This window comes from Staurois parvus, unplaced genomic scaffold (assembly GCF_062004578.1).
Source record: "Staurois parvus isolate SC_StPar_1 unplaced genomic scaffold, SC_StPar_1.0 ptg001336l, whole genome shotgun sequence".
NCBI lineage: Eukaryota > Metazoa > Chordata > Amphibia > Anura > Ranidae > Staurois > Staurois parvus.
Genome location: NW_028319132.1, coordinates 424,714 through 449,201, shown reverse-complemented (window position 1 = coordinate 449,201; position 24,488 = coordinate 424,714). Strand labels below are relative to the sequence as shown.

Below are 24,488 nucleotides of genomic sequence, written 5' to 3'. Positions count from 1 at the left end.
TAAAAAAAACAAAAAAACCCCAAAAACTTTGCATAGAGCTGTGCAGTGATGTCCGGCTGCTGCACTTCCATTGCTGAGGGATTTAATAATTCTGATCCTTCACTGAAGAGTCAGTGAACAATCTCCCGACAGAAATCTGTCCCCAAAGGGAGGCGTGCCTTCACTGTTTTCACTGCATGTAACACAATATCTGAATGGGGGAGAGAATCATGTGATACACCAGCCTAATCCCAATTCAGAGATCATGGTACATGCAGGGTCCACTATGAAATAACTATTCCCAACACAGGAGGTGGATCTCAGTTGGGAGCTTGTTCAATGAATCGTCACAGAAGACTCAAAGCTAACTCCCTCAGTACCAAAAGTTCAACAGCAGGAAGAAGACTTGCCATCCGTGCACAAAAATTTTCATAGGATCCATTTATTATCCTATCTTACCTGCAATGAAGTGCCATGTTGTGTAGGCAACATCATTGCAGGTAAGATAGGATAATAAATGGCAGCACAGTGGCTAAGTGGTTACCACCTTTGCCTGGCAGCACTAGGGACATCGGTTTGAATCCCAACTACCAGACACTACCTACCTGGAGTCTTCATGTTCTTCCTGTGTCTGCTTAGGTTTCCTATGGGTACTCTGGTTTCCTCCTACATTCTAAAGACATGCTGGTAGGTTAATTGGCTCCTGTCTAAATTGGCCCTATATGTGTATTTATGAATGTGAGTCAGAGACCTTAGATGGTAAGCTCCTTGAGGGCAGGAAATTATTTGAATGTACAATATACAGGGGATGGACAAAAACGCAACATGATTTGCAGATGTGAAAGTGACGACATGTTTCAAGTTTAAAGTGGAAGATACACAACACTCTTTTGCTTCTGCTGTGTGATGAGACACCTAGCTAACAGGTGGGAAGCTTCGCTTTCGTCATTCATGTTCTGCAAGTACAGAGTCATGTCAGAACTTACTGAGCTTCAACGAGAGCAAATTGTTGGTGCCTGCTTAGCTGGTGCCTCTGTGACTGAAGTTGCCAATTTATTTGCTGTGTTGCAAGGTAGAGTATCTAGGTTATGGTGGCATACACAGTTTCTGGGAAAACCTTGTTTGAGAAGCAAAAGTGACTGCAGAGCTTAATCTCAGTCTTCACAGGACTGAGATTGAGCTCTGCAGTCACTTTTGCAGCAATTGTTTTCTTATTAAGGGTCACAATCCTGCGCAATGTATTTTTGTCTCTTTCGGTCAGTTGCCCATCAGACAAGATTTTACCAAAAACTGTATATGCCATCGTAACTTTTGATACTGTACCTCACGACACAGCAAATACATTGGCAACCTCAGTCACAGAGACACCAGCTAAGCGGGCACCAGCAGTTTGACCTCTTTGAAGCTCAGTAAGCTCTGACATGACTCTGTATTACTATTACTGCGCATGCAGTGAATGATGAATATGAGGCTTCCCACCTGTTAGCTAGGTGTCTCATCACTTCCACTTTCAATGCAAACCATGTTGTCACTCACACCTGCAAATCATGTAGTGTTTCCATCCCTTTTGTCTAACCCCTGTACGTAAAGCGCAATGTAAATTGTTGGCCCTATATAAATACATGCAATAAAAAAAATTAAAGCAATAGAGAATTTTTAAAAGATGATAACTTAATTTGCACCTATCCACCACATCAATTCCTCTTTTTTTATCAGTTTTTTTTTTTTCTTCAAGTCTTTACCCAAGGGCCCTCAAATGGTAGAGGATAAGCCTCGTTTAGGAGCAGCCTAAATGACTATACTGTCACTGCTAAACCTACAGTTCTCAACATCAGCAGGATCAAAGAAGTCCCTCAGATCCAGCCTCACTCCTGACCAAACCCTACTGGAGCTTTTACAAAAGGTGGCACAGTGGAGGTTCAGGTACATGGAAGAAAACATGAGGCAAGAGTAGCCGAAAGACATGAGGAATCACTTGATCTGGCCAGTTCTCCATGCTTTTCTTGCCAAACTCATGATCACCAAATGCAGATGCCACCTGGCTGACTGGGGGAAAGATCAACTGGACATGTTCAAAAACATTATCAAACCATGATAGCCAAGGTCAAACACTGAGAGGTACCCACTCTGCATTGAGTTGAATGGTTTGGTGATCTGGATCCACATATTTAGGTTGAGGCCAGCTGTGAGCGTCACACCTACATGATTGACTCCCTTATATATCTATGGTCAAATTAATTGACACACTACACCAACTTCCCAACATGAAATTACCTTGGAGATGCTCTGTGAATGAATGGCATGATGTAGTTATCAAACAGCATATGATGATAAAAGAGCAGAATTTTGGAGACAAGTGTGTACAGACAAACATTCTCTTTATTAAGCTACATACGAGTTTCCATTAGTTACGAGAGTGGCTGGCAGCACCAAACTGAGCGCTCTGCAATACAAAGAACACACTCCAGCTTCATTTCTCGCTCATTTATTGAATCATTTAAGTTTTTTGAAATTTTTTTTTTCATTATTTTTTTTTTCTTTAACATTTGTGACCGCTCTTCTTCAGTTTGCAAGTGAAATGGTGAAGAAGTCTGACTTCTAATCAAAGTAGAAATGACAAAGGTTTGGTCATGAAAACTGTGGATTTAATGTAAACACTACATTCGATTAAATTTATTTTTTTTTGTATTTTTTTCCGCTTTTTTTAAAGTTTTTTTTTCGCAGCACAAACATCCCACATGAGAGGAAAAAACACCATTCACTAAAAGGGGGTGGGGCGAGAAAGAGGGGAAAGGGGGAGGGACGAGAGAAGCAGCACAAAGCATTCACTTGGGAACATAAAGGAGATTGTAAAGAAAAGAAGGCTATTCGTAATACACGGAATTGAGAGCAAAAATCCCTAATAGGAGAAAGATTCTGGCAGCTGGAGGTTTAGTGAGAGCTGTGCTTTTTCTATACAAACCCAGAGAGAGTGCATGGTATACAGTCCAGAGTACGGAAACTTGAACAGAATCAGATCTGTACAATTCTATAACCCCAGAAAGTTCTTTGTGTCTTCGGGTTCTTATTTTTTTTTTTCTACGTAGGGCTTCAAGTCCAACAGAAATAACCCCAATTCCCCCAAAAGAACATGGACTTCCATGATCCCATTCTTTGCTGGAGGCCAAGCTGACCTCTCTGGCAGTGAAAGGGGTCTCAGACAATTAAAAAGATGTTTCTTTACAACTGGTGCAAGAAAATAAAAATGATATTAATAGTATAAAGGGAGGTGTTGTTAAGCTACAAGCACGTGGGAAAAAAAAAAGAAAACAGTTTAGTTTCTTCTAAATGTACAGACTTAGCTAAACCAGATTTACAGCATCCTATGCAGCCACTAATTCAGTGATAACATTACACATCAACTTTTAAGGAAGGCTGTGTTTTTTTGTTTTTGTCTTTTTATTACAAAGGCCAAAGGTCATGCTACCAGCAGAACGTCAATTTGAGGGTCCGTAGAGCAGTGCGGAGAAATGAGGGACAGCGGGGTGGGTCCCCCGAGATTCTTGGAGACTGTTCCCCTGACTCCGCAGTTTGGGTTGGCACTGAAACCTTTTCAAGACAAAAAGGGGCCCACTTCTTTGCTTTTAACAAACTAGAGGGGCATCCCTTGAACCCTCACAGACCCTCATACAGTTACAGCACCCACAAAAAAAAAAATAAATGTTGAGCGCACTGTCCTGCAAGTCTCACAAACACTTCTACCTGGTTTGGAAAATGTTTTGTTTTTACTTTTGTTGTTTTGTAACCCAAGAGCTGAACAGAAAGGATGTAGCTGATTCTTTTTTTTTTTTTTCTTTTTTTTTTTTTTTAGGTTTAATGGGGAAGCAGAGTGTGGTCATTGGAACAACACAAAAATCCTTGAAAAAAGGATTAAAATAGATTTATGATCTCCCCTTTATCTAAGATATTTTAGTACCCTCATCGATTCTGGAGAGAGGTTGAAATTACGGCTCAGACTCTCTCAGACATAAACAGGTAAATTATGGGACACCGAAGAGATTCTTAAAAATCAAGAACCTTCTTCTACTTTGGGGGTAGAGAAAGGGGAGGCAGAGAAATCCATTCTGTTGACAGCTCTTTGAGACAAACTAAAAAGATTGGTTTTATATATATATTTATATATATATATGTTTTTCATTTCGCCTTCTCGGTTTACCAACTTGCATTTTATTTTCACCAGCAGATAAATTGCTATACAGAGGAATCAGTACAAGCCGCAGCCTCTGAGGTTGTTGGCAATGATGATGTCGGTGACGGCGTCAAATACCACCTGGATGTTATTCGTATCTGTGGCGCAGGTCATGTGGCAGTAGATCTCTTTGTTAGGTGAGCGGTTTTTGCTCTCAAATTGTGCTTGAATGTAAGCGGCAGCATCATCATAAGTGTTGGGACCTAGAAAGATAAAAGTAAGAGGTGAGAAAACAGAGGAAAAAGAAAGTACAAAAGGATTCAAGGCATAAAACGTAAAAAAAAGTAAGTTACTTAGACAGTCCTTGATTTCTAAACCTCCAAAATATATGTACTGTACTCAGGGGCAGACTGACAACTCATGGGGCCCCCGGGCAATAGGGGATCATGGAGCCCCTGTGTCCTTGCCCACACTCAAAAAAGCCTATGAAAAAGGTACCAGGGGGATCTCATGGGGCCCCCTACTGACCCCGGGCCCTCGGGCAGTGACCGAGTTTCCAAATGGTCAGTCCGCCCCTCACTGTACTTTAAATGGATCAGGGGCGGACTGACAACTCATGGGGCCCCCGGGCAATAGGGGATCATGGAGCCCCTGTGTCCTTGCCCAAAGTCAAAAAAGCCTATGAAAAAGGTACCAGGGGCATCTCATGGGGCCCCCTACTGACCCCGGGCAGTGCGCGAGTTTCCAAATGGTCAGTCCGCCCCTGTGGGGGATAAACTTAAACCCCAAGGAAAAAACCATATATTTAAAAGACCACAGGGCCAACCTCAGGGATTTTGCTTCCTGACAAAAATGCCAACCCTGGATAATATAGCTGGAATCCAAGGTCAGAAAACAAAGTATATTACTGTAGCACAGGTTAGCTACTTTACCATGGTTAGGGTTCAAGTACACAGGCATTACTTTTACTTTGAAACACATTAAACATGAGTTAAATGCAAATTCCCATTAACTTTAATTGAGAAGGATACATGACAGTTCAGAGGCTGCATATGACCTTCTTTACGGTACATTTCTTCAGAAACTGCATGTCCTTTTGAAGTTTATTTGAACTGCAAGTAAAGCAGGTCAAACAGCCTATTCTTATCAAGCTCTGCATTTTCCATTTGAACGCATGTGTTTGAGCAGCACTGTGTTCAAATGGAAATAGCTGTGTCTGACAAGAACATTGACATAAGCTTCTTAGTGTGGCAGAATCGAGAGCTGCTACTATGCAGGCATTGGAGGGTTGCTTAGGCTGGCCATACACTATACAATGTTCTGTCCAATTTCTGCCCAATTTCCTTTAGATTTACCTTCAACTATGTAGTGCAAGGGCCTGCCCAATTGGATATAACTAAAAGTGTTGTTTAGGTGTGACCTCATATTATATGTTTTTTTGGTAAATCTAAATTCTCAAGAAAATTGTTTAGTGTATGGCCAACCTAAGGCTTATACTCTGCTAAATCTGTTTCACTGGCTGGACTTTAAGCCGTAGCTTTAGATAAACATCCCAACTTCATAGGCCTCTCCAACAAAAGTAGCAACTGCAAAGGCAAACGATCTCTTGGGGGGTCACCTTACCATTTCTAGGGAGGCTGCTTCCGCAAATAATAAAGTAATCCCTAAACAGCAAGAAGCCAGGGTGCAAAATACGACATAACATAGTGAAAGGAAATACGTTGTTCCGCTCACATTTCTTAAGCTGCCACATGTGAAGGCATCCAGGGTTGGGTATGTGACTATCCTTCTGAAGACCAGCTGGCCGGAATGAAGGAAGTCAGCAACCCACTCCAATAATTGAGGTACCAATATCTTGTGATGCCAAGGTAATACAGGTGTTCAAACATTTACAGGAAACCTGCCACTGCTGACCACCATCTAAACATGCTAGCTGCCTGGCTGTCTCTGTCTTCAGTACTTTAAATTACAGACACTGAACAAGCATGCAGCAACAGAAAGAGAAGTCAGACCCCCTGATATGGAAAGTAACTGTAGGTTGGTGACTCAGAAGGAGGTAAATCATTTGAATCAGCAATTGGCCCCTTGCACATGGGGCGAAAGTCGCTTTGCTCAGCAGGGGATCTGCTCAGCAGAGTGGAACGGGCAGATGACAGGTCCGTGTCAGCTCAGTTTATGCAGAGCGGGAAATGGACCAAGCCCGTTCTACTCTATGGACTGCCAACCGAATTGCCTTCCAGTGCGATCTGCCTAGATAGATAGGGACAGATCACTTTTTTTTTTTTTTTTTTTAAGAGGACCAGATTGAACGGACACAACTGTTCACACCCACCGGTCCATAGGGATACATGGACCATCCAATCAGGTCCGCCTTAAAAACTGACACGCACACCTGATTGGATCACCTGTGTGAGAGGGGACAAGCAACTGTTTAGTTTTTAAAAGCAATGGTCAGCAGCCTACATTGCTTTAACATTAGACTACTCTAACCTTGTTTAACCCCTTCACGCCGGATCGTCCCGGCGTGAAGAGGAGTTCCTGCGCTGGGAGGTGGGTGGGGCGGGGCGTAGTGTCATGTGGCCGCCGTGACGTCACGGGTGGTCACATGATCGGGAAAGGTCCCAATCGAAAGAGCGGACCGGGATCTTTCCGTGAGTACCTCACGTGTGCTGGGAGTGCGCAGGGTGCGCGCTCTCAGCACATATGTTTTTTGTTACATGAACGCAGATGTGCGGCCGCTCGGCGTCTAGGCCCAGACGCTGGGAGGCCGCACATTTGCGTTCGGCTGGCATGAAGGGGTTAAAGGGAAATGAGAAAACATTTTTCATCACTACACCCCCTTTCAGAGATAAGAAATTATCTCAGATTGTTACTGGTGTTGTCTGACAGGCAGATGGTGCACATTTAGTGGAACTGCTCCCTGAATTCACCCTCTTGGATGCAGGACTTTCAGATATATGAACAGGTGATGAGCCTATCCATTAGACAAACAGCTGAAATGGTCCTTCTTTCTATGGTTCTCAGATCAGTGTCAAAGGCCAGGAAAGACCTGCTCCACATTTTTCTTGTTGCATCCAGAACAGTAATACCAAGGCATTGGGAGATCCAGTGACCCTCCTTCCATCAAGAAATGGGTTTCTGAAAGTACAGTGAAGGAAATAAGTATTTGATCCCCTGCTGATTTTGAATATTTGCCCACTCACAAAGAAATGATCAGTCTACAAATGGAATGGTAGGTGTATTGTAACACCAAGAGACAGAATAGCAACAAAAAGTTCAAAAGAAATGCATGTCTAACAAATTATGCACTGATTTGCATGTTCATGATGGAAATAAGTATTTGATCCCCTATCATTCAGCAGGATTTCTGGCTACCAGGTGTCTTTCATACAGGTAACAAGCTGAGATTAGAAGCAGTCTCTTAAAGGGAGTTCTCTAATCTCATTTTGTTACCTGTACAAAAGACACCTGTCCACAGGAGCAATCAAACAATCGGATTCCAAACTCTCCACCATGGCAAAGACCAAAGAGCTGTCCAAGGATGTCAGGGACAAGATTATAGACCTACACAAGGCTGGACTGGGCTGCCAAACTATTGCCAAGCAGCTTGGTGAGAAGGTGACAACAGTTGGTGCAATTATTCGCAAATGGAAGAAACACAAAACAACTGTCAGGCTCCCTAGGTCTGGTGCACCATGCAAGATCTCACCTCCTGGAGTGTCAATGATCATGAGAACAGTGAGGAATCATCCCAGAACTATAGTGAGGATCTTGTCAATGATCTCCAGGCAGCTGGGACCACAGTCATCAAGAAAACAATTAGTAACATACTACGCCGACAAGGACTGAAATCCTGCAGTGCCCGCAAGGTCCCTCTGCTCAAGCACATGTCCAGGCCAGTCTGAAGTTTGCCAATGAACATCTGAATGATGCAGAGGAGGACTGGTTGAAAGTGTTGTGGTCAGATGAGACCAAAATCGAGCTCTTTGGCATCAACTCAACTCGCCATGTTTGGAGGAGGAGGAATGCTGCCTATGACCCCAAGAACACCATCCCAACTGTCAAACATGGTGGTGGAATCATTCTGCTTTGGGGGTGTTTTTCTGCTAAGGGGACAGGACAACTATTCCGCATGAAAGGGACGATGGACAGGGCAATGTACCACCAAATCTTGGGTGAGAACCTTCTTCCCTCAGCCAGGGCATTGAAAATGGGTCGTGGAAGGGTGTTCCAGCATGACAATGACCCAAAACACACGGCCAAGGCAACAAAGGAGAGACTCAAAAAGAAGCACATTAAACTCCTGGAGAGGCCTAGCCAAACTCCAGACTGTGGAGGGAGCTGAAAGTTCGAGTTGCCAAACGTGAGTCACCAAACCTTAATGACTTGGAGAGGATCTGCCAAGAGGAGTGGGCCAAAATCCCTCCTGAGATGTGTGCAAACCTGGTGGCCAACTACAGGAAACGTCTGACCTCTGTGATTGCCAACAAGGGATTTGCCACCAAATACTAAATCATGTTTTATGAAGGGGATCAAATACTTATTTCCCTCATGAACATGCAAATCAGTGCAAAATTTACTAGACATGCATTTCTTTTGAAATTTTTGTTGCTATTCTGTCTCTCAGTGTTACAATACACCTACCATTCGATTTTTAGACTGATCATTTCTTTATGAGTAGGCAAACATTCAAAATCAGCAGGGAATCAAATACTTATTTCCTTCACTGTATCTATTTGCAACACACAAGAGAACTAACAGTTTGCCTTTGAGATAGGTTTGCTCAATATATTGCCACCTGGAGCAATAGGATCCACTATGTGAGCAATGACCACTTCAGAAACCAATTATGACATCATTGCTCCTTCCAACATAACCTAGGTGGTACAGTTGCCCCTTTTGGTAGTTACCCAACTCCCTCTTCTCTCCTTTGTTTTACCCTATCTACTTATAATTCCTCCATATACTCTAGCCTTCTTTCCAGTGGGACTCTCAGTGAACTGACCTTTTGTCACAAAAACCCAGAACATATTGTAACTATACACTCACATAATAAGGTTATTAAAGAACTCTGCATTTTCCTATTGACACAAGCTCTTTCACTGCACCTGTTCCAACATGTCTACTTTCATCGTTCATTGGTCCTAGGCTTTTTCCAGGCATAGTGAGGCTAGCAGAAACCAGATCTGTATAGTTCACCATCGTTAAGTCGGCCATAAATGATGCAATTTTCTTTCCTGCAACCACGAAGCAGCCCCCGCTGGGAGAACACAGTGATTATTGCTAGTGGCTATAGGCACTGGCAATAATCGTGTTAAAAATTCAACAGGCTAGTTGTACCCAAGTCATACAACAATTGGTTTGTGTACAATCAGCCTGCCCATAGATGGTTCGAATCTCAGCCGGACCCCTGTTGAACTGGCCGAGATTTGAACCGTCTATTGCTGGCTATACAGAGAGAGGAGAAATTGGCTGTCTCCATTTCGGCTTTCACTATGTGCTCCACTGTCTCTATCAGTTTCTAACACCTTTATCATGATGTCACAAGTTTATAGTAAATTGGTAGGCAGCATGATTTGACATACGAGTTTACAAAATATCTCCATCCATAGCTTAGTAGCGATTGGCATACTTAAAAATGTGATCATTCAATTTTTCTCCTACTCATCTCAAGGTCATTCAGCATCTTATCCAATTTTTCATCATCAGCAAGCTTTATGCTTATTAAACCGTGACATTAATAAATGAGGATTAATTACAATGATTTGCAACTGTTATAGCATGGGTTAAAAATGCTGAGAGATTGATGGCCAAGCAATATTGTGAAAAGAAACTGCTCATTTGAGGAAGAACTGTAAAGGATATCAAAAACCTTAAAAAAAAAAAAAAAAAAGTTCTAGCCAGTTCAGTTCTCTTTCACAATGAATTCCCCTCCCATTTAGCCCACCCATCTCTGCTTTTGTTAGCATGGAGGCCTATGCTGCATTTCTAGCAATAGGTTTGATGAGTGGTCTACAAATCTGAACTTTCTGTGACAAATTCTTGATCTTCTAATTTCCTTCAGTGGACAAGAACATCTCTCTCCAGCAACTAACTACTGTTGCTTTTATTTTTTGCATATTCGTTGCCTGGCAGCAGAACAATATAAATATCAAGTGTAGGCGAGCTCTGAAACTATAAAGCAGCTAGCACCAAGGTATAGGTAACAACTCCTTATGGATAAATATATAGAAGGTGCAGTGTAAAATAAGTGAATGATATTATAGTGAAAATAAAGTGCAAAGTCAATCTGACATATAGAGAAAAAAAAATTGATCAGCGGAAGTCAAGTGCAGCATATAAAAATCAAATATAAAAAAACGTTCAATAAATCATTCAATAAATGTGAAACAGTAAAGTGCAGCATAAAAGTGAGAATATATAAAGTACATAAAATATCAGTGGAGTAAAAGCTAGAAGTTGTCCGTAAGGACGGCAATCGAGGTGAAATATTGTGAAGTGATCCAATAGGGAATCCACCACCTCTGTCAGATGTACACTCACCAGACATCTACTGGTCAACAGCATGTAAGCACATCTCATCTGGGTGCAGGTAACAGCAATGAAGCCTCTGCAAGGGATGCTCAGCCAAGGGCAAAAAAATGCAGGTGGACCCTCTTCTATGAGGAATAGCTCACCACAGGAGCCAAAAGCAGTATATAGTGTAGTATTTTATTAAATAATGAATAAAAGACAATCCACGTGGAAACAAGTAAGAATGAAGGTAAAATGGAGTATGGAGATGGCCGCTGTTCCGACTTTCGGCAACGGTGGTGTGACGTCAGCAAGTGCGGCTCCACCCAACGTGTTTCGTGTGCATGCACGTCTTCAGGGGTACGCTCACAGAACAAGTTTGCTCTCCTGTTTTTTATATTTTGCTTGTTCTGGTCATTAGTGTAGCTAACACGTGGTTTTTGTGCAGGTTAGCTGAACTTTCCCATAGACTTCTATGATGTCTTTTGGCTTGGTTTACATGGACGTACTGTGAACGTACACCCGTGTGATGGCTGTCTTTTGCCTGCATAGAATGCACAGGTATTCTATGCATCTGCATGTAGCCAGTCCCACTCCTGTCAATTGGGACACAGTGGCTCCACAGACAAAGCCGCTGCTTCCAATTAGACAACCATGTGGGTGGAGTTAGGGAACACTCACCAACATGGATGTCAAATGGGGAGCAGCGGTTGTGTCTGTGCAGACACTGCACCTCAATTTACAAGAATGGGACTGCTTGCATACATATCCATAGAACACCTTTGCATCCCACGTAGGCAAAACATGGCCCTCGCATGGGTGTATACTTAAAAGGTGATTTTAAAGGTTCCATTTTTTTTTTCTAAATAACAAACATACTTACCTCCTCTGTGTGGCAGTTGTGGACAGAGAAGCCCTGACCCGCCTCTTCTTGAGTCCCCTGCCGATGCTTCTGGCCCCTCCCCCTTGCCGAGTGTCCCCAGAGCAAGCTGCTTGCTCTGGAGGGACTCGTGCATTCTCACTCCCGAACTACCTCTGTATGTCTATGGGACACACAAAGCATGGCTCAATCTCATCCCCCGATCCCTCATCAATGGCTGTGATTGACAGCAGCAGCAGCCAATGGTTCCTACTGCTGTATCTCAGCCAATGACAAGAGAGAGACCCAGGAGAGCTGAGGCTTCACCCGGGAGAGCTGAGGAGCTCTCGAAGGGGCTCAGGTAAGTATTAGGAGGGGGGAGCTGCACACTGAAGGTTTTTATCTTCATGCATAGAATGAATGAAGGTAAAAAATCTTTAGCCTATAGAACCGTTTTAAAGTATGCTTGTGTGAACGAAGCCATTCAGTCGAGATGTCCATATTTTTCTCCATCACCACTATAATAGGATATGCAAGGCACTGTACTGTTCTGGTCATTATTTATTCTAATTTGATACTCCAGAACAATGTGGACAGCACACATATAGTGCCCTTATTTCAGATCTCTACTAATGGTAAATTCTACCACACTGCCTGCACTCCCTTTTCAAACTCTGCTGACAGAATACTGAAAGAGACACAGTCACCTTAGTCATTCAGGGCAAAGTGACAGTGTTTAAAAAGCTAGGTAAGGCCACTCCTTAAGTCATGACAGTGCTTGAATCTAGCAATTGGCTGCATATGCTTTTCTGTACCCAGGAGTATTTGTTATTTTTGATGGCTTAAGCAGTACAGAGGCAGCAGGGGAACAGAGCACTGAGCAGAGCACTAACAAGGTGTGTAAAGGTGGGATATTGGGCTAGTATGCCTATCCAATGTGTACTATGAGACACTGACCTCAAAACATATGCAAATTAAGGGTTCTGACTTTCTAATTTGCATGCTTCTTCCAAATCAGGGGCAGAGAAAGTACAACTAGACCAGTGTTTCTCAACCTCTTTTCAGTCAAGGTACCCTTTAAAATTATGGACAGTCCAAAGGCACCCGTTTAATTTTTTGGACAGTCTGGAGGCACTCAATTCTAAAATGGGGTGCTTCTAGACGGCCCATAATTTTAAAAGGGCACCCCATTCTAAAATGGGAAAAACTATTCTAATAGTTTTATATAACGCAGCATCATCCACACCCAACATTAGAGGTGATTTATTCTTCCAATGCAAATACACTTTTGCACACTGGTACTGACTAGTATTCCAATCTCTCTTCTCCGTCAGTTTTTCTCCATCACTGACATAATGTGACCCCAGTGCTGACGGAGAGGGGTGGGTCAAACTAGGATGCATTGCAGGCAGCTGACAACCTCCTTATCAACTGATATTATTGGTTGTCAGGACGCTGGCGGCTAGAAAGTCGTAATGGTGCACATAGGAAACCCGTGGCTTTGTGTAACTAAAACGCAGGCTTGTTCCACTCACTGCTGGTAAATTTTGAGAAATTTTTAGACATTTTGCCAAGGCACCCCTGAAGAAACCTCAAGGCACCCCAGAGTGCATGGGCACTGGGTCTAGTTCAGCCTTACTCAACCAGGGTGCCCATGCACTCTGGGGTGCCTTGAGGTTTCTTCAGGGGTGCCTTGGCAAAATGTCTAAAAATTTCTCAAAATATCAGTGTTATATAAGGAGATGAAGCAATGGCAATTCCAATACTTCTTTCAGAACAGGGTTCTTTCAATAAATTATAATGTGTGTAGCTTATAACTAGGGCTTCCTTAAGGGCTTATTAAAATCTATAAATTTTTATTTGATGCAATTTCTATTGATATTAATGGAAATGCATTTCGGGACATGTCAAAGTGTGCCATGAGTCACATCAACTCATTATTAACCATAAAGACATTTAATAGAAAATCCTGTGTTACGTACACATTTTTTCTTTTCAATATTAGGATGTTGATTCATCTGACACACATACAGAAAATGTCCTTCTGCGCACTGCTGCACTGAATAAATTAACACTTTGTTTAAAGAACCTAACTCTGCTCTTGTCTTTTTGTTTAAAACTGAATCATACATACAACATATTTACTGCAGAAATGAGTTCACTATTAAGGATTAATGTTACAGAGAAAATCACTTAGCCTTGTCTTCCTTCTCGCAGCACCTTTGCACTCAGTACAACAGCCTGGGATGAGCAACCTCTAATAGAAAATAAACTGCACTGATGGAAGCGGATATCTGTACTGAATTCTCCTAGCTCTTAATACACATCAAATGCTGAAAGCAACATCCAGTGCTGAAACAAATGCCAAGGTGCACCGAATACTGGGGTATTCACAGTGCAGCTTAGGCAGCCTTGATATGCTGCAGTACAACCCTAACTGTAGAAGTGTTTCCCTTTGTGAATATGACATGAGATGTGGCACATCAGTAAAAAGCTCAAGAATACTCTGGCCATACATGGATTGAAATTCAGTTGGTTCAGCTGGGACAGGTAGAATTTTGATCCATGTATGGCTGCTGTGGTTAAACTGAAGTTGATTTACTGACCAGGGGCGGACTGACAACTCATGGGGCCCCCGGGCAATAGGAGATCATGGGACCCCTGTGTCCTCACCTCATGAAAAAGGTACTAGGGGCATCTCATGGGGCCCCCTACTGATGCCGGGCCCTCGGGCAGTGCCCGAGTTTCCAAATGGTCAGTCCGCCCCTGCTACTGACTGACTTCTGTTTAACCACCCTGTTGGAAAATTTCCACTTGATAATTGCTCTCAGAATACCAAGACACAATAGGGAGGATTCCCCCATTGGGCCAGTTTTTTTCCGTTCCACCAGGTTTAATGAAAAAAACTGCTTCATCTATGGCCAGCCTTAGGTATAAAGTATGTACAAAACCATTTTTCCCCATGTTTTGGATATAGTGACAGTTTATTTTTGCTGTCTGGTCTATTCTCTGAACATCTAGTCTTACAGATTCACCTGGCCCTTTGAGGCCAACTATAATGCTGATGCAGCCAGCAATAAAACTGACTTTGACGCCCCTGATATAGTTCTACCAATAGAAAAACATATAATAAAACTGAAAATCTCCATATACAGAACCAAATTCCCACAGTTGATCCAGATGAAGGCAAAAATCCTATAAAAGCATGAACAAATTTCTTGATCCTCTGAAGGAAAGCATATTCCTTGGTTTAATAATGTCCGGAGTTATTATTTATAGATGTTAATATCCAAATATATTTTGTGCATTTAGGAATGTATCCAGCTCTTGTTTAAAACAAACTATCTACTGAGCTGGCCAGAAGCATTTCTTGGGGGAGTCTATTCCAAAACTTCACAGCTTTTTTCATCTCCTTTGACATGATCTCAAAGTGAATAACTGTGCACCAAGTTCACTATATGGATCACTGATATATTTATTCATGGTGATCATATCCCCCCTTAGGCCCATTTCACACAGGCGTTCTATTTTTCATCTATCAGTTGACAGATGAAAAATGGACATTAATGCATCCCTATGGAAAAACTAACGTAAACAGATGTTTTTTATCCACATCCGTCAACAACCGTTTTTTTTTTTTTTGTTTTTTTTTTTAAGATCAAAGCCTTATTTTTGTTCCATTAAAAAAACATAAGGGATGAAAAATTGATGTAAAATGGATAAATGATCCCTTTTTGCATTGATAGTAGATATAAAAAGCTGATATAAAAACTGGTGCAAAACTGGTGTAACCTGAATCCGTTTTTTCTTTGAAAAAATGTGACTGAACTGAAACAAATGGAACGCCTGTGTGAAAGGGGCCTTAATTACCTCTTCTCAAGAGAATATCAATTCAGTCCAGGTAATCTTTCCTCATAGCTGAGATGTCAAACACCTTTGCAAAGTCCAAGTATATAATATCCACAGCTACTCCTTTGCTTACTTCATCATAAACAGAAAGCAGATTTTTTTTTTTCTACTTCTTTTGTGAATCTATGACTATTGCCTAAAATATTGTTTTCTCCCAAAACTCTTCTATATACAGGTGAAACTCGAAAAATTAAAATATCGTGCAAAAGTTCATTTATTTCAGTAATGAAACTTAAAAGGTTAAACTAATATATGAGACTCATTACATGCAAAGCAAGATAGTTCAAGCCATGATTTGTCATAATTGTGATGATTATGGCTTACAGCTCATGAAAACCCCAAATCCACAATCTCAGAAAATGAGAATATTGTGAAAAGGTGCAATATTCTCGGCTCAATGTGTCCCACTCTAATCAGCTAATTAAGCCATAACACCTGCAAAGGGTTCCTGAGCCTTTAAATGGTCTCTCAGTCTGGTTCAGTAGCAATCACAATCATGGGAAAGACTGCTGACCTGACAGTTGTGCAGAAAACCATCATTGACACCCTCCGTAAGGAGAGAAAGCCTCAAAAGGTAATTGCAAAAGAAGTTGGATGTTCCCAAAGTGCTGTATCAACGCACATTAATAGAAAGTTATGTGGAAGGATTGTCAGGAAAAGGCCATTCAAAAGTGTTGGGGACTTTCACAAGGAGTGGACTGAGGCTGGAGTCAGTGCATCAAGAGCCACCACACACAGACGGATCCTGGACATGGGCTTCAAATGTCGTATTCCTCTTGTGAAGCCGCTTCTGAACAAACGTCAGAAGCGTCTTACCTGGGCTAAAGAAAAACAGACCTGGTCTGTTGCTCAGGGGTCCAAAAGTCTTCTTTTCTGAGCAACTTTTGCATCTCATTTGGAAGTCAAGGACCCAGAGTATGGAGGAAGAATGGAGAGGCACACTTTGCAAGATGCTTAAAGTCCAGTGTAAGGTTTCCACAGTCTGTGTTGATTTGGGGAGCCATGTCATCTGCTGGTGTTGGTCCACTGTGCTTCATTAAGTCCAGGGTCAACGCAGCTGTCTACCAGGAGATTTTGGAGCACTTCATGCTTCCTTCCACAGACGAGCTTTATGGGGATGCTGACTTCATTTTCCAGCTGGACTTGGCACCTGCCCACACTGCCAAAAGCACCAAAACCTGGTTTAATGACCGTGGGATTACTGTGCTTGATTGGCCAGCAAACTCGCCTGACCTGAACCCCATAGAGAATCTATGAGCCATTTCCAAGAGAAAGATGAGAGACATGAGACCGAACAATGCAGAAGAGCTGAAGGCTACTATTGAAGCATCCTGGTCTTCCATAACACCTCAGCAGTGCCACAGGTTGATAGCTTGGATGCCACGCCGCATTGAGGCAGTAATTGCTGCAAAAGGGGCCCAAACCAAGTACGGAGTACATATGCATGCTGCATGCTGATACTTTTCAGAGGTCCGATATTGTTCTATGTACAATCCTTGTTTTATTGATTGCATGTAATATTCTAATTTTCTGAGATTGTGGATTTGGGGTTTTCATGAGCTGTAAGCCATAATCATCACAATTATGACAAATCACGGCTTGAACTATCTTGCTTTGCATGTAATGAGTCTATCTCATATATTAGTTTCACATTTTAAGTTGCATTACTGAAATAAATTAACTTTTGCATAATATTCAAATTTTTCGAGTTTCACCTGTATATTTTTTTATCAAACTCTTGAGTATCTTCCTAAACACAAAGATTAAACCAACAGTCTGTAGTTGCTTGGTAAATACTTTGATTCTTTTTTAAATACAGATATCACATTGGCCTTGTGCCAATCAAGTGGTAGAGTCAGTCATTAAAGATTCTCTAAAAGTTCACTTCATAACAGCTTCCCAATACAATTGAGAAAAAATGGCCAGCATGCCAAAAAAAGGGAGATCTTATATTTTTATTGAGATCCTAGTTTCTAAAACATAGCTTGTGCAGTAGAAAACACTGTGTGCTTTTTAGTTCGCAAGCCATGTTTGCTGCTAAGGTCTCGGTAAAAACTTGAGATCTACCTTTTTAGTGTGCTAGCCATTTTTTGTCACTGGTTCCCTGAGGCATCTCCATTGGCCATGCACCCTTTGCAGGGTGTGAAAGGTGAAGGTGCGGTATGGTTAATATACCAAACTTCTCATCACAGACCTACCCACTCTGAGCACCAGCATCTTTCTACATGTTACCTCGGAGTTGGTCCTAATGATTACCGGTTTCCTAACCTGCGAACTGCGGTAATGTTTTAAGAATCTATTGCAGCCATAGCAATGAGTTCTTAAAGTTGCAGCAGTAATAGTAAGAACAACCGACTTTGTTGCACGTGTTGGAACAATTCCCGAAACTGGCACAAATGCTTGCTTGGATTAGGTGCAGGTAGTTTTAAAGGGACCTGCAGCCAAAGAATTGTCCTAAATGTATTATTGGCATATAATATATATGTATGATATACAACTTAACCCCTTTGCGCCAGCGCCTCCCGGCCCTTAAAAGGTTTCAGAAGCCGGGAGGCGGGACGGGGTTTAGGGTCATGTGACCGCCGTGACATGCCGTCACGGTGGTCACATGATCGGGAAAGGCCCCGATCGAAAGAGATCGGGACTTTTCCGTGAGTACCTGACATGTGTGCTGGGAGCGCACAGGGCGTGCGCTCTCAGCACATATGTTCTTTTTTAATAGAACGCAAATGTGTGGCCGCTCGGCGTCTAGGCCCAGACACCAGGAGGCTGCACATTTGCGTTTGGCCGTCGTGAAGAGGTTAAAAAGCGTAGACATCTGAACGGCTCATCTAGTGGTACGATGGCAAATTTACATCTAAGCCACACTTACAAACTACATGCGTACCTCAGTTTACAAATTTAATGCATTCTCCAGGACGTTTCGTATTGCGAAAAATTCGAAAACTGAAACGCGGTTTCCCATAGAAAAGCACTGAAAACCAGATAATCAGTTCCAGAGGTAAAAAAAAAGTATTTTATCTGTTCAAAACTCTTTATAAAGTGAACTTTAAAAAACAAATACTGTACAGGGACATGATTAAAAATTAATTTATAAATGCATTGAAAACCAATTAATCCGTTCTGGAGGTCAGAAAAAAGTCACAAAAAGTCTTATCTATTCAAAACTCTTTATAAAGTGCACTTTAAAGGCACGGGGCCAGCACTATAAACCTCCCAGGCGCAATGCATCCTGGGGAAACTTACTTCGTACTGCAAAAAAAATTTGTAAACTGAGGCATTATTTTCAATGGATTTTCATTCGTAAATCGAAAATTAAGTTAACCGAGGCGTTCGTAAACCGAGGCATACCTGTATTTGTGAAAACACTTCAGAATTAAAATGACTTATGAATGGTGGTAAGAACCTGCAGAGTAATGTTTAATCAAAGACGCAGGCCTTCATCTAGCAAAGAGGTCTAACAAAATGGCTGAGCTAAATCCTCAGTGAAAAGTCTCTACAGAGAAACTAACAGATCACAATGAACTGTTTTTTTTTTTGCCCAAAGCCTACTCAAGTGTTAATCTATTTCTGGATATTAGAATATTTCAGTGGATAAAGCATATGTTTATTCTGAGGGAGGTAAAAATAATCCTTTAAAAAGTGAATGAAAGAGATTCTTCACATAACACCACTGCAGTGTTTCACATGTTAACTCTGGACAGACTTTAGCAATATACAGTCATCTGCAACCATTATTTTATATGCAGAATTACTAGAGGGCAAAGCAAATCAAATCTCAAAAACTGATCTATGACCATCTATCCCCTTATCTAACCATTTCCTGGTTTGCAAATGACTTTTTTTCACAAAACCACAATAAACTGGTTTTGATGCCATCTGGAATATAGAGTGCCTAAGACTTAAAATACATTAATGATAATAAAAACAACAAATAAAAAGAAATAAATAAAAAAAAAAAGCAACTTTTGTTGCAATATACATGTTCAATCTGGAGCTGTCCCTAGCATACATTTCTTTGTCCAGCTCCAGATGCCCACAGTCTTCCAGTATAAAAGATGGCCAGTGACATTCAGCCCACTTTCTCTAAATCTAGGTGGTCACACCCTGAACTACTTTTACAAGTGTCACAGGAATAGGAAGTGATAAAAAAAATCTTCCCAGTAAGGACACAGACAGAAGGTTCTGACTCACTATCAAAAGCAAAAAAAAACAAAAAAACGTTTTGGCTGGATCTCGGCTTTAAAAAGGTATTAAAGGGTCAGGAGCATCAAGAAGGAACAGGGGCTGACTGACAACTCATGGGACCCCCGGGCAATAGGGGATCATGGGGCCCCTGTGTCCTTGCCCAAACTCAAAAAAGCCTATGAAAAAGGTACCAAGGGCATCTCATGGGGCCCCCTACTGACCCTGGGCCCTCGGGCAGTGCCCGAGTTTCCAAATGGTCAGTCCGCCCTTGAGAAGGAACATGCATTAAGAAATTGATGAGATACACTAGTGAATGGTTTCTTATTAATCATCAGGAACAGTTCTATTTCAGGCATGGACTGTGAAGATAAATGTATAATTACTCTGTCCGCAATAAAACATGATCCATGTTGAACTTATGTTTGTGAAGTACAATCTTGTGGACACAGCTTGCCTATGTAAGCTTTTAACAGACATAAAGGGACTGGTGCTTTATGTAAGTATCATTAGCCTAAATGCTAGGTTCACCCTGGGGGGAAAATGCACTTTTTTGCATGTTAAAAACAAATGTGCATTTATTATTTGTTTTTACAGGAGCCTGCAGACCATCCAATCAGTGGAATGCAGTTGCGATGTCAGTTTTCTGCAAACTCTAGCTCTGTCTGTACCTTTGTACGGACTGTCACTGCATTTACTGCATTGGTGGTCCATTAAGAACTGCTGCAATGGGAGATGGGACTTATAGCTCATCCATTCACAGATCACAGAAAAAGAATAACGCTGATTTTCAATGTAACAGCAGCTGCATGGGAGACGAATCCCTAAATACTGATGTAAAGTGGTGCAAAAAGTGAACTAATCCTTTAAGTTTCATTTAGGTTTAATATTTTAATGGCCACAAAAAAAAGACAGATGCAGCAAATAATCACATAATTTGAAATATGACATATCACGTAAAAAACCTGTCCCTTTTGCAACTGAGTACACTCCTCAAATTCTGTAAAAGCACTCAGGGCAACAAAGTCAGAAGATGCAGCACCAAACCAGACATCCTGTAATGTTGTTTTGGGTACTCTATCCTGCATAGGAGGTTATACTTACTTTCCCCTGTGCAATGGTATTGCAGTCCCTTACCTCCTCTTCAGGAGTTCCCTGCTGGCTCTGTCTGCTCCTCCTTTCCTGCAGGTGCTCTCCCCAAAATCAAACAATATGCTGAAGGGGCACTCGCATGAGTGTGCTCCTCAGCTGTGCTTTGTGCATCCATAGAGACACACAGTGCTGCTCAACTATGCTTCTCGCTCCCTCGTCACAAAATTTGGCTGAGAGCAGCAGGGGCCTGCTCAGTGTGGCTTATAAGAAGTAGAAGAGAGGAGAGTGGGGCTGCAGATGGGATAGGTAAGTATTTAGGGATGTGGGGGGAACAAGTAGGAAGGATTTTTTTAATTTAATGCAGAGAATGCATTAAGGTGAAAAAACTTTGGGACTTTAGAACAACTTTAAGGGTCTTCTAAATACTATCAGGAAACGAAATGTGTCAGTTTAGTGTTTCAAATTTCAGACTTGGCGGTAAAAATGCAACCACTGAAAGTTTACTCTTGCTCTCGCGGCTGGTTTATTCGTCATTGTATTTAGTCCCAGCCTTCCTCAGTTTTGTAGACACAGGCTAGGTAATCAAAAACCCTATGTTATAGGTTGCTACCTTCAGGTGACTGGACACTAAGCAGGTTTTGGACATGCTCCCTGGGAGTACCCCTATACCTTACCCAACTCTGTGAAACCTCATAGGAATAATGGAGAAGGTGCCTTGTTCTGTACTGTGCTCCAGGATATGGATTTTACTGACAAGCCAAAATTCCTTTTATTTTAATCAGAGTTCAGGACACAGGCTATATATTCATAGACCCTTTTACATGACCAGACAATCAATCATAGGGGTGGACAACAATAAGGCAAACAGAACAGTGGGAACATGCTCAACAAAACAACAAGGGTCAAAAATCAAACACAACCTTTTTTATTAATAAATTTGACCATCTGCTACATTTTGCCTTGTGTGGGTAAAATAAAAAGTCAAAACGAATGAAGAGTAACTGGCGGCTGCCGAGAAGAGTCATCACTTTCACTAGAGCTTAGGTAAGCCATTTTATCTTTGCTTAAAAAAAAACCTTTTAGAGTGACAGTACAGTCTAAACTAGAGGGTGTATGTAGCAGGCCCTAGATGACAAGTACATTTGAACGTACAGTCAGGAACAGAGTATATCAGAATGGGTGCAGTGACTTCAGTTAGGCATCCCTCATACTCAACCCAACAAAACAAGGGTCAAAAATCAAACACAGGGTGCCACTGACAGAACCTTGTGTCTGAAGGCTGCATCCACAGAGGCCTGGAGAGCCACCTGGCAGAATTTGGAGAAGGTCTGAACCAAAGAAAAAGTGGTGGCCTTACAAAGCTTGGCAACAGAACCTGGACGTCAGAAAGCCCAGGAAACACTAACTGATCTGGTGGAGTGAGAACGCAGAAGTACGGATTGTATCTTAAGTACCACACATGACCTCTTTGGCACAACATTCAGTTGTTGGCAGGGATACAAACATACACCCTTTCAATCTTCCTATGCTTCTCTCAAGCCAAGCAAAGAACTTCCTAACTTGGTGGATTTCCAAACCAACCTTTAGAATTGGAAATTCATTTCATGCTCATGGAAGGTGGTGATAACAGATGCCAGGCTCTGCATTAAATTTAAATAAATCCTTCCTACTTGTTCCCCTCCACATCCCTAAATACTTACCTATCCCATCTGCAGCCCCACTCTCCTCTCTTCCACTTCTCATAAGCCACACTGAGCAGTGAGAGCTACAGGCCCCTGCTGCTCTCAGCCAAATTTTGTGAGGAGGTAGCAAGAAGCATAGTTGAGCAGCGATGTGTGTCTATGGATGTACAAAGCACGGCTCAGGAGCACACTCATGCGAGTGCCCCCTCAGCATATTGTTTGCTTTTGGGGAGAGCACCTGCAGGAAAGGAGGAGCAGACACAGCTGGCAAGGAACTCCAAAAGAGGAGGTAAGGGACTGTTATGTGCATTACCCTTGCACAAGGGAAAGTAAGTATAACCTCCTATGCAGGATATTGTACCCAAAACAACATTACAGGATGTCTGAGTACAGATACACTGTATCTAATGTTATAATAAAAGGCAGCAAAGAGTTCACTGAAAAATCCAAAAATAACAAAGAATGCTGGTTAAACAGACAACATCTCCATAGGGGAAAAGAGGCCCATCATCTAAGGACACTAGCACAAAGTCAGAGGTCTCATGGCATGGGGTATGGGTACACCCAGGAGACGTGACCAAAAGTTTTGATAGTGTCACCTGAATCTAGCAGCCTATAAACCAGGGTCTATTAATATCCGGCCTGTGTCCTGTATGATTAATATATCGTTTTTCTTTACTCCTACATTAAGCAACTCTGAATAAAATATTGGGTACACGGAGAGATCCAAAAGCAGTCCAAATAAGGGGTAGGCAACATAGCAATAAAAGCCTAAAGGGCACACACAAAACAATAGATTGATAGAAGTGGCTCAACAGAGCTTGAAGAACCTCACGACCAAAGCTGGCATCAGCTAAGGCCTGAACCCCAAGCTGATAAATTGTAATGAACACATGAACAGAGGAACAAGTGGCGCTCTTGCAAATCTGGGGAACAGCTGCCCGATCCTGAAAAGCTCAAGAAACACTAGCTGATCTGGTGGAGTGTGTATTAGCATTAAATGGGTACCTTGCGATTGCAGCGATAGACTTGAATGAGGAGTTGTTGAATCCACCTGGTGATGGTGGGGCGAGAGAAAGTCTTGAAAAGCACATACCACATCCAGACAATAAAGGGAAATCTTCTTAGGATGTTTCAGAATAATTGGTCAGTGAGATAGTAGAACAAAGTCCTGACTAAAGTGAAAGGAAGAAATATCTTGGGAAGAATGTGAGTGGCAACCTGTGCAAAGACTTTTGCTAAGGTAAGCAGTCTTTAAAAAAGATCTAAATGTTGGTCCAGACCAGAATGAAAGAAAAAACAGAATTTGTCCCACAGAGAGCTTCCTGGGATGGAATCCATTAGCTTTACACCAGGAGAAATACACTTTCCTAGTGTAGTGGTTGAACTTTATTTCCTAGCTTTCAAGAGATATAGTCATAGGGATAACTGAATCTCACAGGCCCCTGTACCTAAGGACCTGGGCTTCAACAGCCAGGCCATGAAGTACAATGACCAAGAAACAGAATGGCACACTTGCCCTTGGAATAGAAGATCCCAATGATCTGGCAGGGCCCATAAAGGATCTGCCTGCAGTTAGACAAGGTCTGAGTACCACCTCCACATTGACAAGGCTGACATTCATTATGAGAACCATGCAAATCAATAGGAGAAGGATCCCCAAGACATCAAAACTGGTCTCCTGACCCACCAAACTAGGGCAAGTCTGTTGTTTTTTTCGATCAGGCTTATGGGATAGTCCAGAGACTGCACCCTCTTTACCCACACTAACAGAATGTTATGTTGCAATGGTCTGGAGTGAAATTGGGTGTATAGAATGGCCTCAAAGAAGGCCATCAATAGGTGCAAAAGCCTTACGTAGAAGTAGAGGGTTAGTTGACTTCTAGATTGCAGAGTCCAAACTTAGGAGTGGAGAGTCTGAACTTGGTCCTGAGGAAGGAAAACTTTGAGAGGGCCGTATCCCTGATCAGATACATGAGCTCAGGGAGGTCTAGTTCTGAATTCTGTAGGTTCTTTGGACTCTTCGTAGAGTTCGGAACAGTCTGAGAATCATCAAGTCCAGTATGGTAGAAGCACCTCCTCCCTCCCTTAAAACTGGGGA

The 24,488-nt window shown here is 42.0% G+C and overlaps 1 protein-coding gene across 1 annotated transcript in view; it reads right to left on the bottom strand.

The window, feature by feature from the left end:
* Positions 1-2,340: 2,340 nt before the first annotated feature.
* Positions 2,341-24,488, bottom strand: part of GNAO1 (G protein subunit alpha o1) — a 378,391-nt gene continuing 356,243 nt past the window's right edge. Inside the window, exon 8 of the mRNA XM_089661429.1 lies at positions 2,341-4,410. Within this exon, the coding sequence (XP_089517555.1) occupies positions 4,223-4,410 (188 nt within the window). The 3' untranslated portion in view covers positions 2,341-4,222. The remainder of the gene's footprint in view (positions 4,411-24,488) is intronic.